At 41.6% G+C, this 13,415-nt stretch overlaps 1 protein-coding gene across 2 annotated transcripts; it reads left to right on the forward strand.

The window, feature by feature from the left end:
* The first annotated feature begins 54 nt into the window (after positions 1 to 54).
* On the forward strand, positions 55 to 13,015 carry tmem79b (transmembrane protein 79b). Of its 2 annotated transcripts, none has more exons than XM_084053743.1 (7): positions 55 to 143; positions 3,288 to 3,756; positions 5,639 to 5,860; positions 6,174 to 6,385; positions 9,464 to 9,655; positions 11,521 to 11,770; positions 12,481 to 13,015. In XM_084053743.1, exons 2-7 carry the CDS (start codon positions 3,518 to 3,520, stop codon positions 12,683 to 12,685), a joined length of 1,320 nt encoding a protein of 439 aa, XP_083909869.1. In that variant the 5' UTR covers positions 55 to 143; positions 3,288 to 3,517; the 3' UTR covers positions 12,686 to 13,015. The 2 variants fall into 2 exon arrangements, with proteins under 2 accessions (XP_083909869.1, XP_083909870.1); XM_084053744.1 differs by lacking the exon at positions 55 to 143 and adding an exon at positions 406 to 445.
* The last annotated feature ends 400 nt before the right edge of the window (positions 13,016 to 13,415 follow it).

Here is a 13,415-nt window from a genome sequence, read left to right on the forward strand (position 1 = left end):
CCCCTTTAAGAAGTCATTGTTCACCTGATGACGTCAGCATACCTGTGTGTCTAAGCCCCGCCCACTGGGTTTCACAACAACATGTAATGGAGGATCTACAGATCTAAACAACGCGGTGAGGATCTACAGATCTAAAGAACACGGTAAGGAACATGATTTCATGTCTTTTATATCATTAAGTTACTGAGTTTTAGGATCAAAGTCTGTTTGTTTCATGTTTAAAACATATCAGATCTATAAGCTCACAGCCTGGTGTTTCCGTAGCGCTGTGTGAGCTTATAGATCTGCAGTTTGTCTCTGCTTGTGTTCCAACGCTGTGGAAAGTTTATCATTTAAATGAAAGGTTTTAAATGTGTTTAAATGTAACTTTAAAGTCTGTTTAACTGGAAGGAAAGAAAGAAAGAAAGAAAGAAAGACAGAACTCTATCTGACGCCATTGAGAAATGTACTCTTTTTACTTCCTTGTGTGTGTGTGTGTGTGTGTGTGTGTGTGTGTGTGTGTGTGTGTCAGTGTGTGTTCATTTTCATTTTTGAGCAAAAACACAAATAGTGAAAAGAGTAAAATCTCAAAACTTTATCATATTTAGCAAGAAATGAAGGTTATAGAGGATAATAATACTAAAGAGAATGTTGGGGAAAATAATTATCAATAACAATTTTGGAAGATTATTGGAAAGAAGCAAAATACATTTTAAGACACAATCAAAGTGGAAAGAATTAGCTTGGAAAATTAATATGAGGATTTTTTTAACACTCAAAATATAGACCATCAGGCAGTGAATGCTGAAGGAAATGTACACAACTGGAATCATAAACACATTTTCTATTTATGCCCAAAATGTACAAGGTTTTGGGAGATAGTGAAAATAAATATAATAAATACATTTTCCTTAAGAAAAGCCAATCAATACTTTATTAGGTATTATTCCATTATAAATACACAGAGAGGGAGATAAATATCTGTACACAATACTACGTATCACTGCTTTAAAACAAATCACATGTAAAGCCACCATCATTAATAATTAGAAATTAACAGTTGAAAATATTAAAGAAATGGAAATAATTACAAAATGAGAAACCGTGAAGATGAATTTGAAAGAAAGTATAATAATGTATTATTTATGTATTATTTATATTAGTAAATTGACTCATACATGAAGTGTAAAAGTAGATTTAGGAGTACTGCAGGAAAGCTATTTTTTTTTTATGTGATAAATAGGTACTCTCTCCCGATTGGCTGAAATTGGCATCCCTCCTGAAAATATATATAATATATTGTCGCTGACAGGCAGGAACCAGCTATCTCCATTCTTATTTAATACATCAGTGCTAATAGAGCAGTGGTTCTCAAACTTTTTCATGTCAAGGACCCCCAAACTTATTACCCCACGGACCCCCATTTGAAAAGATATGCCAGGGACCCCCATAAGAGAAGGTTTTTACAGCTCTCTAGCAGTGATTCTCAACCATTTTAATTTCAAGGACCCCCAGTTTAACATGCATTAGGGCTACGGACCCCCATTTAATGGCATTTATACCTCTGGGACCCCAATTTATATTGTATAATCAATGTTAATCTAACTCTGAGAGTGTACAAATGGAACCAAATGGACCCGTTAGGGTCCATTTGGTTCCATTTGTACACTCTCAGAGTTACAGACCCATAAGGGTCCATTTGGTTCCTGTTCATCATTTAGCTGGGGACCCCCTGGAACCCCCTCAAGTACCCCTGGGGGTCCCCGGACCCCACTTTAAGAACCAATGTAATAGAGAACCGAAGTCTAACGTCACTGCCACTTAGAGGGCGCTGGTCCACGGGTTCGTGGCTTTATTTTTTGTGTTGAAACCCCCATTTGTGAATGTTAGATCAGGTCATATAAGAGCTGTGTTCCAAACATAAACATAAACACACCACCCTGGTGTTTATGTCAGGGGGCGTGGCTCTGCATCGATTATGATATTCATTCATATTTGATACAGCCTGTTTATGGAGAAAATGGAATGAATTCTGCCTTAAAAGTCTTAAGAACTACTACTTCCGGGTCTGAAATCACTGTCCCTACAGCAGCCGGTGTTCATGGGAAATGTAGTCTTTGGGTCGTTTGACTGGTTTCTAGTGCAGGGGTTCTCAACCTTTTCAGGCCGTGACCCCCAAAATAATTATATTATTTCCCGCGACCCCCCGCATGCACGCGTGCGGTCCTGTTCGCGCGTGCGAGCGGTCCCGTTTGCGCGCGCGAAGGTTATTTAATTATAATAGGTTATTTGATAATTGTTTATTATCAAAACATTTTTGCAAAAAGTGGGTAAATTGAGTAAATTAAATGATAAAACATGAATTAATGATAACATAAAAAAATATTTTGTAAAAAAAAAAAAAAAAAAAACTTTTTTTTTTTTTTCAAATTCACCAAAAAATCTGGCGACCCCCTCAAATTATTTGGCGACCCCCCCTGGGGGTCGCGACCCCCAGGTTGAGAACCACTGTTCTAGTGTTTATATTGTGTTAATCTTTGGGTAAATGTGTACATTTACACCTTCAGTCGTTGCTTCATATCCATATGAGCAGTGGCGTGCACAGACATTTTGAGGGGCAGGTGCTCAAGTAAATTATACTGTTTTTTGTTGACTTGGTCTGCTCTTTTTTTCCCTCTACACCTATACCTCTTTGTCAAAAATAGCAGATCTAGCACGAGGCGTTGTGAGCTTGTAGATCTGCTATTTTTGACTAAAGTTCTCCTCAGAAAAAGGGATGCTAGGTTTCGAGTGGTTATGGTAAAAAGAAAAATCATATCACATAAAGATTTGGCGGACCCCCTGTTGAAGACCCCTGCTGTAAACTGAAAAAAAGGGCACTTCTGGTCAAGAGGGCAAAGGGCAGGCGCTCAAGAGCCACCTAGAGTCTATCTGTGCACGTCCCTGCATATGAGTAAAACACCAGGGTGGTGTGTTTATTGTTGGAACACAGTTCTTATATGAAGCGATCTAAGATTCCCCAATGAGGATATCAATACAAAAAGTAAAGCCATGAACCTGCGGAAAGCGCCCTCTACTGGCAGTGACGTCAGGACTGCGCTGCTCTATGGAAGACCCTTTAGTCTGTGGGCGGGTTTTATAAATATTAAACCAATGAAAAGTATTAAACCTCCTAACTCCATTTGATCCTCAGACATAGCTGCTTTCTGCCCGACAACAGAGATGTGATAACTGTTAGTTGCAGTGTATGAATGTATCATAGATATTTAATATATAACTAAAGCAGATTATTATTTTATTCCCATCAGGCTTCAGAAGATCAACCACTCTGCCTAATGGACTCCTGTCCTCATGCCACTTAACCACCGCTGTTAACCAGACAGTTTACTAGCTTAACGAGAAGTTAACGAGAAGTTAACGAGCAGCTTAAAGAGCAGCTTAAAGAGCAGCTTACAGCAGTTAACGAGCAGTTAATGAGCAGCTGAACAAGCAGTTAACGAGCAGCTTAACGAGCAGCTTAACGAGGCGGCAGCGGAACATGTCCGAGTTCCTGCTGCTGGGCGAGGACTGGTCCAAAAGCAACATGGCCGCCGAGCCACAAAGCCCCGCCCCCTGGGGCACGGAGGAAGACTCCACCGCGATGAAGATGAAGCGCGAGGAGGAGAAGGTTGTGACGTCGGCTCACCAGGAGCCTAGCACCCTCCAGTGGCCGGAGGACAGAAACACAGAGAAAGAGCCGCTGCTGGAAAACGGAAGTGTGAAGAAGAAGAGTGAGAGGTGAGTCATCATAACAATAATAAACCCATAGATGTCAGTGGCGTGCACAGACATTTTGAGGGGCAGGTGCTCAAGTAAATGATACTTTTTTTTGTTTACTTGGTCTGCTCTTTTTTCCCTCTACACCTATACCTCTTTGCCAAAAATAGCTGATCTACAAGCTCACAACGCCTCGCGCTGCGAGGCGTTGTTGGCTTGTAGATCGGCTATTTTTGGCTAAAGTTCTCCTCAGAAAAGGGATGCTAGGTTTCGAGTGGTTATGGTAAAAAGAAAAATCATAACACATAAAGATTTGGAGCACCCCCTGTAGTAACTCTGAGGACCCCCTAGGGGTCCCGGACCCCCTGTTGAAGACCCCTGCTGTAAACAGAAAGGGCACTTCTGGTCAAGAGGGCAAAGGGCAGGTGCTCTAGCACCACCTAGAGTCTATCTGTGCACGTCCCTGCATAGATTGTGTTTTTCTACATGTCAGAACATAGGAGCGGACGGAAGTGAATGTTTTTGGGATGACATCATGCCCATAGATATAGAAACCTAGACACCTCATTGGCCTCTGCAGTTCGTTGGAGAAACTCGTATCGCGGCCGCCATTTTCGCGTAGGCGAACGGACACTCAAAGTGACTACTGGCCAATCACAGTGTGTCTTTTCTAAGAATTGTCAGAATCTAGTTGTCCCGCCCCCACCTGCCTCTGATTGGCCTACCGAACGCCCCCTTCTGTGACACACGCGGAAGCTTGTCTAAAGCTTGCCTACAGCGAAAACGGCGCCCGAGATACCAACGCCTCAGAGCCCAAGGAGGCGTCTACCTTTATATGTCTATATATGGTCACATCCGTCCTTGTTTCACAGTAGAGGGATCATCCATAGGTTACGGCAGAGCGCCCTCTAGTGTAATTTCTAAAAAAACAAGTGTTCAGTGGTTTTCAACCTTTTTCATGCCAAGGACCCCTAAATTGATATACATTTGGCCGCGGACCACCATGTGTAAATGTTTTGTGCGAGGGATGTGTAATATTTTGTAAATATATGCAAAGATTTGCACACATTTTCAAGATTTTTCAAAAAATGCAGATCTACAAGCTCATAGCGCGGCACTCGGTGCCGCGCTATGACCTTGTAGATCTGCTATTTTTTAGTAGCCAAAGCTAAGTGGTTAAAATGATTCAGACACTATGTTAACTCATTTTGCTGGGGACCCCCTGGTACCCCCCCCAAGGACCACTTGTGGTCCCCGGACCACTGGTTGAAAACCACTGTGTTAATTGATGATAAATAATGAATTCGACCATTTTCAACCATATCCTCATATGATTGGACCTCAATAATCATATGACCCCATTGCTGTCTCACTCTGTGTCTCATTGGAGGGTTGTGGACAGTTCAGAAACCTGACTACCAGTGACATCATCTGTAGGTTTTATTCACTTCAAACAAGATCTCAATATTATGTTCTTTCATTGCCGATGGAAGAACAGTGGCTTTTATTCCAGAATGCTAACATGCTAACAGCGTGCTAACAGCATGCTAAGATGCCAGCAGCATGCTATGCTAACAGCATGCTAAGATGCTAACAGCATGCTAACAACATGCTAACAGCATGCTAAGATGCTAACAGCATGCTAACAGCATTCTAAGATGCTAACAGCATGCTAAGATGCTAACAGCATGCTGTAGTTTCTATTAGCTTGGAACCCCCATTGATGATGTCACTGGTAGGCAGGTTTCTGAACTGTCCACAGCCCACCAATGAGAACACAGAGTGAGTAGACAGACGTGATGTCATCTTATGATGAGCATTAGTGAGGACCAATCGTATGAAGATAAGGTTTAGAAAATGGCTGAAGTGCTCCTTTAATTCCCCGCCTGTTCTGGCTGTGTAGGAGGAGTCAGGGGGAGGGGCTTGAAGCAGAGAGGAGGAGCTTGCTCTCTGAGGGAGGGGGAGGGGCCAGTCGCACCGAGAGCGAGAGAGAGCTAGGCTCCGCCCACTCTGGAGAGAAGGCCAGGAGGGGGGCGGAGCTCTGGGAGGAAGGGGAGGAGCCAGAGCTGAGGAGGCGGAGACAAGGAGACAAGGAGGAAGTGGAGATAGAGGTGGAGGAAGACAGGTAATGATTCATATGCATATTCATATCATCAATTTAAATGGTCTATATAATTAATTAACATAATTAACAGACAAGGCAGCTCAGGTGTTTATATATAATTAACATATAATTAACATGTAATTAACATGTAATTAACATAATTAACAGAGAGAATCGTCTACCAGACAAGGCAGCTCAGGTGTTTATATATGCATATAATTAACATAAATTAACATAATTAACAGAGAGAACCGTCTACCAGACAAGGCAGCTCATGTGTTTATATATACATATAATTAACATGTCATTAACATGTAATTAACATAATTAACAGAGAGAATCGTCTACCAGACAAGGCAGCTCAGGTGTTTAACCCCGCGGTGACCATCCTGACCTCGCCCGGCAGTGACCCCGCCTCCCCCAGGGAGAGTGAAGCATTCTGGGAGTTGGAGGCAGAGAGGAGTCCCTTCCTGGGACCCCAAGGCATGATGGGACATGACGGATACTACCACGACTGGCCCCCCGAAGAGGGCGGGGCCAATAAATGTAAGTGTGTGTGTGTGTGTGTGTGTGTGTGTGTGTGTGTGTGTGTGTGTGTGTGTGAGTCATTATTGTTATTCTTACAGGTAGGGGGCGCTGTAGCAGAGATGTTATTATTTTTACAGGTAGGGGGCGCTGTAGCAGAAATGTTATTGTTATAATAATTATTCTTACAGGTAGACGGCGCTGTAGCAGAGATATTATTGTTAATATTATTATTTTTACAGGTAGGGGGCGCTGTAGCAGAAATGTTATTATTATAATAATTATTCTTACAGGTAGGGGGCGCTGTAGCAGAGATATTATTGTTAATATTATTATTTTTACAGGTAGGGGGCGCTGTAGCAGAAATGTTATTGTTATTAAGAAGGGGGCTGCAGTGGCTCAGGGGTAGAGTGGCCGGGTAGAGTGAACTGGAAAACCGCAAGTTTCCCAGTTTGATCCCGGGCTGGGGCGCTCCCCTAGAGTTAGTGTAGAAGTGTCCTTGAGCAAGACACTGAACCCCTAAATGCTCCTGATGAGCAGGTTGGTGCCTTGCATGGTTTCCTCCTCCATCGGTGTATGAATGTGTGTGTGAATGGGTTAATGGCACAATCAATGTAAAGCACTTCGGATAGAAGCGCTATATAAATGCACCATTTACCATTTATTTACCATTTATTATTATTCTCACAGGTAGGGGGCGCTGTAGCAGAGATGTTATTGTTATTATTATTCTCACAGGTAGGGGGTGCTGTAGCAGAGATGTTATTGTTATCATTATTATTACAGGTAGGGGGTGCTGTAGCAGAGATGTTATTGTTATCATTATTATTACAGGTAGGGGGTGCTGTAGCAGAGATGTTATTGTTATCATTATTCTTACAGGTAGGGGGTGCTGTAGCAGAGATGTTATTGTTATTATTATTCTTACAGGTAGGGGGCGCTGTAGCAGAGATGTTATTGTTATTATTATTCTCACAGGTAGGGGGTGCTGTAGCAGAGATGTTATTGTTATCATTATTATTACAGGTAGGGGGTGCTGTAGCAGAGATGTTATTGTTATTATTATTCTCACAGGTAGGGGGTGCTGTAGCAGAGATGTTATTGTTATTATTATTCTTACAGGTAGGGGGTGCTGTAGCAGAGATGTTATTGTTATTATTATTCTCACAGGTAGGTGGTGCTGTAGCAGAGATGTTATTATTATTATTATTCTTACAGGTAGGGGGTGCTGTAGCAGAGATGTTATTGTTATTATTATTCTTACAGGTAGGGGGTGCTGTAGCAGAGATGTTATTGTTATCATTATTATTCTTACAGGTAGGGGGTGCTGTAGCAGAGATGTTATTGTTATTATTATTCTTACAGGTAGGGGGTGCTGTAGCAGAGATGTTATTGTTATTATTATTCTTACAGGTAGGGGGTGCTGTAGCAGAGATGTTATTGTTATTATTATTCTTACAGGTAGGGGGTGCTGTAGCAGAGATATGTTATTGTTATTATTATTCTTACAGGTAGGGGGTGCTGTAGCAGAGATGTTATTGTTATTATTCTTACAGGTAGGGGGTGCTGTAGCAGAGATGTTATTGTTATTATTATTCTTACAGGTAGGGGGTGCTGTAGCAGAGATGTTATTGTTATTATTCTCCTCACAGGTAGGGGGTGCTGTAGCAGAGATGTTATTGTTATTATTATTCTTACAGGTAGGGGGTGCTGTAGCAGAGATATGTTATTGTTATTATTATTCTTACAGGTAGGGGGTGCTGTAGCAGAGATGTTATTGTTATTATTCTTACAGGTAGGGGGTGCTGTAGCAGAGATGTTATTGTTATTATTATTCTTACAGGTAGGTGGTGCTGTAGCAGAGATGTTATTGTTATTATTATTCTCACAGGTAGGGGGTGCTGTAGCAGAGATGTTATTGTTATTATTATTCTCACAGGTAGGGGGTGCTGTAGCAGAGATATGTTATTGTTATTATTATTCTCACAGGTAGGGGGTGCTGTAGCAGAGATATGTTATTGTTATTATTATTCTCACAGGTAGGGGGTGCTGTAGCAGAGATATGTTATTGTTATTATTATTCTCACAGGTAGGGGGTGCTGTAGCAGAGATGTTATTGTTATTATTATTCTCACAGGTAGGGGGTGCTGTAGCAGAGATGTTATTATCATTATTATTCTCACAGGTAGGGGGTGCTGTAGCAGAGATATGTTATTGTTATTATTATTCTTACAGGTAGGTGGTGCTGTAGCAGAGATGTTATTGTTATTATTATTCTTACAGGTAGGTGGTGCTGTAGCAGAGATGTTATTGTTATTATTATTCTCACAGGTAGGGGGTGCTGTAGCAGAGATGTTATTGTTATTCTCACAGGTAGGGGGTGCTGTAGCAGAGATGTTATTATCATTATTATTCTTACAGGTAGGGGGCGCTGTAGCAGAGATGTTATTGTTATTATTATTCTTACAGGTAGGGGGCGCTGTAGCAGAGATGTTATTGTTATTATTATTCTCACAGGTAGGGGGTGCTGTAGCAGAGATGTTATTGTTATTATTATTCTTACAGGTAGGGGGTGCTGTAGCAGAGATGTTATTATCATTATTATTCTTACAGGTAGGGGGTGCTGTAGCAGAGATGTTATTGTTATTATTATTCTTACAGGTAGGGGGCGCTGTAGCAGAGATGTTATTGTTATTATTATTCTCACAGGTAGGGGGTGCTGTAGCAGAGATGTTATTGTTATTATTATTCTTACAGGTAGGGGGTGCTGTAGCAGAGATGTTATTATTATTATTATTATTCTCACAGGTAGGGGGCGCTGTAGCAGAGATGTTATTGTTATTATTCTCCTCACAGGTAGGGGGTGCTGTAGCAGAGATGTTATTGTTATTATTATTCTCACAGGTAGGGGGTGCTGTAGCAGAGATGTTATTGTTATTATTATTCTTACAGGTAGGGGGTGCTGTAGCAGAGATGTTATTATTATTATTATTATTCTCACAGGTAGGGGGCGCTGTAGCAGAGATGTTATTGTTATTATTCTCCTCACAGGTAGGGGGTGCTGTAGCAGAGATGTTATTGTTATTATTATTCTCACAGGTAGGGGGTGCTGTAGCAGAGATGTCCTGAAGCTCAGTGTGTCTGTGTTCACCGCTGCCCTCCTCTTCCCCTTCCTGGTGTGGGGGGGCTACGTGTTCCTGCCCTTCGACGCCCCCCTGCTCACCAGCACCCCCCTCAGGCTGGTGTACACACTGCGCTGCTCTGTGTTCGCCACAGTGCCCATCCTTCTGGGTGAGTTTATATCTATCTATCTATCTATCTATCTATCTATCTATCTATCTATCGCTCTATCTATCTATCGCTCTATCTATCTATCTATCTATCTATCTATCTATCTATCTATCTATCTATCGCTCTATCTATCTATCTATCTATCTATCTATCTATCTATCTATCTATCTATCTATCTATCGCTCTATCTATCTATCTATCTATCTATCTATCTATCTATCTATCTATCTATCTATCTATCTATCTATCTATCTATCTATCGCTCTATCTATCTATCTATCTATCTATCTATCTATCGCTCTATCTATCTATCTATCTATCTATCTATCTATCTATCTATCTATCTATCTATCTATCTATCTATATATCAGGGGTCGCGCTAGGATTTTAATCTGCCGGTCCTAATGTCCGGAAGGATTGAAATTTATCGGACATCTGACAAAAATAACGGTCATAATTATTTTTATGCATTAATGACAAGCAGGTGCGTAAATACAGCCTAACACTTAGGCCTACAGCATTATATTTTGGATTGAGCTATTTGAACATGAACCATCATAATATGTTATAAAGCAGGGTCATCTTACACAAATACATTAATTACCTACATTACCATTTGCGCATGCTGCGTGCGTAATGGTTTCTCAATAATCAATTGCGTTTGTATGCATTTTCTAATCAAACGGCACTGCACAAAATTGGGCATTTCAGATTAATCCTTCATAATGTGGCTCAGCTGACCTGTTTGGGCAATAACTGATAGACCACTACTCACTCACAGGAGGTTATAGCTACTGTATAGTTAGACACTGGATGCCGTCCGTGCGTCTAGTTGGGACAGCCGTGGGAAAGTTGATGAGTTGTGAGAACCTTGTCGTCTCCTCATAGAGCTATTCAGTTCAAAGTGGTAACGTTTTAACGTGTCCACCTCATAGAGTTAAAAATAGGTCCACGATTATGATTAACGTCGTATTTCACCTCGATGCCATAGTAGTTGCAGTAGCCTATAGCTGTTGTGGAGAGTATTTACAGTGTTGGATATTTCATCTTCAACCTGCATGGTTGTTAAACTGTAGGGCAACCTGTCAACTTTACTCACAAGTGCCATTGTATTAGCCTAGTATCTGTGACATATTCTAACTCGTAATGATACAACTTGTGAGTGACTGACTGTTAAATACACAACTTTATAACTTGTAACCGGACCGCGGTCTCTGTCTGACTGCCGAGACTCTACGCAGCAGCAGCAACAACTCTCTTTCTTCCTGTTGTACCTTCACAATAAAGTGTCTCCCATTTACCGCCCAATGCAGCACATTTTACACTGGTTATTATTAACAGGAAATAGGTGTAAATTAACAGCGTGTGAACACACTCTTTCTACCTCTCTCTCTCTCTCTCTCTCCCAGAAACGCGCGTACGCTTTTAAGAGAGAGAGCGAGAGAGAGAAAGAAAGAGAGAGCGAGCGAGCAAGAGAGAGAGAGAGCTTGCAAAGCAGACTAGCAGAGGATTTGAAATGTGCCTAATTTGCAGTGATAATTAATGAACTGCCGTGGCATTATCAACCGGTCAGGATGTCCGAAGACATTTATTTTTTCCGGTCTTTGTCATAAAAAAACGGTCAAAACCGGCAATTATCGCGACCTCTGATATATATATATATATATATAAACATCCTTCTGGATGAGTTCTATTGTTAATATAATGTTTATATATGTTTATATTTCAGGATGTGTGGTGCATTGTTTATGTATATATTTGTAGTGTTAATGTTTATATATATATATATATATGTCAGGGTGTGTGGTGCATTGTTCATGTATATATTTGTAGTGTTAATGTTTATATATATATATATATGTCAGGGTGGCTGGTGTTGGGCGTGTCCAGGCTGCGTTCGGGGGACGTGCGTCCTCCATGTGAGGTGGAGGTGGGCGGGGCATCAGCAGGAGGAGGCGGAGCCACACCGGAGGTGGAGCTACACCGCCGCTACGTGTCCGACTCGCTGTCTCTCTTCCTGGTCTACTTCCTGCAGCTGGCCGTGATGTCACCGTATCTCAGCCAATCACAGCTCAAGCTGATCCCGCTGCTGACTATCGTCTTCACCTTCGGAAGGTAAGCTAGATCTACTCTCTACCTCCCCCTACAGGCTGGTATTATAATATGTTACTCTCTACCTCCCCCTACAGGCTGGTATTATAATATGTGACTCTCTACCTCCCCCTACAGGCTGCTATTATGATATGTTACTCTCTACCTCCCCCTACAGGCTGGTATTATGATATGTTACTCTCTACCTCCCCCTACAGGCTGCTATTATAATATGTTACTCTCTACCTCCCCCTACAGGCTGGTATTATAATATGTTACTCTCTACCTCCCCCTACAGGCTGGTATTATAATATGTGACTCTCTACCTCCCCCTACAGGCTGCTATTATAATATGTTACTCTCTACCTCCCCCTACAGGCTGGTATTATAATATGTTACTCTCTACCTCCCCCTACAGGCTGGCATTATAATATGTGACTCTCTACCTCCCCCTACAGGCTGGTATTATAATATGTGACTCTCTACCTCCCCCTACAGGCTGGTATTATAATATGTGACTCTACCTCCCCCTACAGGCTGGTATTATAATATGTTACTCTCTACCTCCCCCTACAGGCTGGTATTATAATGTGACTCTCTACCTCCCCCTACAGGCTGGTATTATAATATGTGACTCTCTACCTCCCCCTACAGGCTGGTATTATGATATGTTACTCTCTACCTCCCCCTACAGGCTGGTATTATAATATGTGACTCTCTACCTCCCCCTACAGGCTGGTGTACTGGCTTGCAGCAGCGTTAAACAGCAGTGTCAGAGGCCTGGGGTTCGGCTTGTCGTTCCTTCCCTCGCTGAGCATGATGGGAGTTAATCTGTACTTTATCTTCACCATGGAGGCCAGAGGGTCCATCTACGTCCTGGATGGAGACCACCTCCACCCAACACCTCCACCTGACAGCAGACAGAGGTTCTGGGGTTAAAACTACACCTTAAACAAGACCTAGAGGTTAAACTACACCTTAAACAAGACCTAGAGCTTAAACTACACCTTAAACAAGACCTAGAGCTTAAACTACACCTTAAACAAGACCTAGAGGTTAAACTACACCTTAAACAAGACCTACAGGTTAAACTACACCTTAAACAAGACCTAGAGGTTAAACTACACCTTAAACAACACCTAGAGGTTAAAACTACACCTTAAACAAGACCTAGAGGTTAAACTACACCTCAAACAAGACCTAGAGGTTAAAACTACACCTTAAACAACACCTAGAGGTTAAAACTACACCTTAAACAAGACCTAGAGGTTAAACTAATGTTTTTTTTGTTTTCTTCTTCAAAGTAGTGAAAATAGCAGATCTACAACTAAACAAAACCTAATATTTCCAAGACCCTCCAGTTTTATATGCATTTGTCTGGGACCCCCTGTGACCCCCTGTTAATTTAACCCATTAACACCTGAGGCCGGTTTCTTCCCCACTAGAAACAAACCTAAACTCATTTAACAAAAGCGTCCTCGGAGCAGACAAAACCACAGAAAGATATTAACATTTTAACTTGCTCTTTCATCATAGAAACAAGTGGGTTATAACCAAATAATAATATATAATAATATATATAATTATAATATAGTGGGCTTATAACCAAAACCATCCATGTTCTCTGGGAGAAGTGGTGTTAGTGTTCCGTGTAGAAATATTGTCAGTG

This window comes from Gymnoscopelus microlampas, assembly GCF_963454915.1.
Source record: "Gymnoscopelus microlampas genome assembly, chromosome: 3".
Classification (NCBI taxonomy): Eukaryota; Metazoa; Chordata; class Actinopteri; order Myctophiformes; family Myctophidae; genus Gymnoscopelus; species Gymnoscopelus microlampas.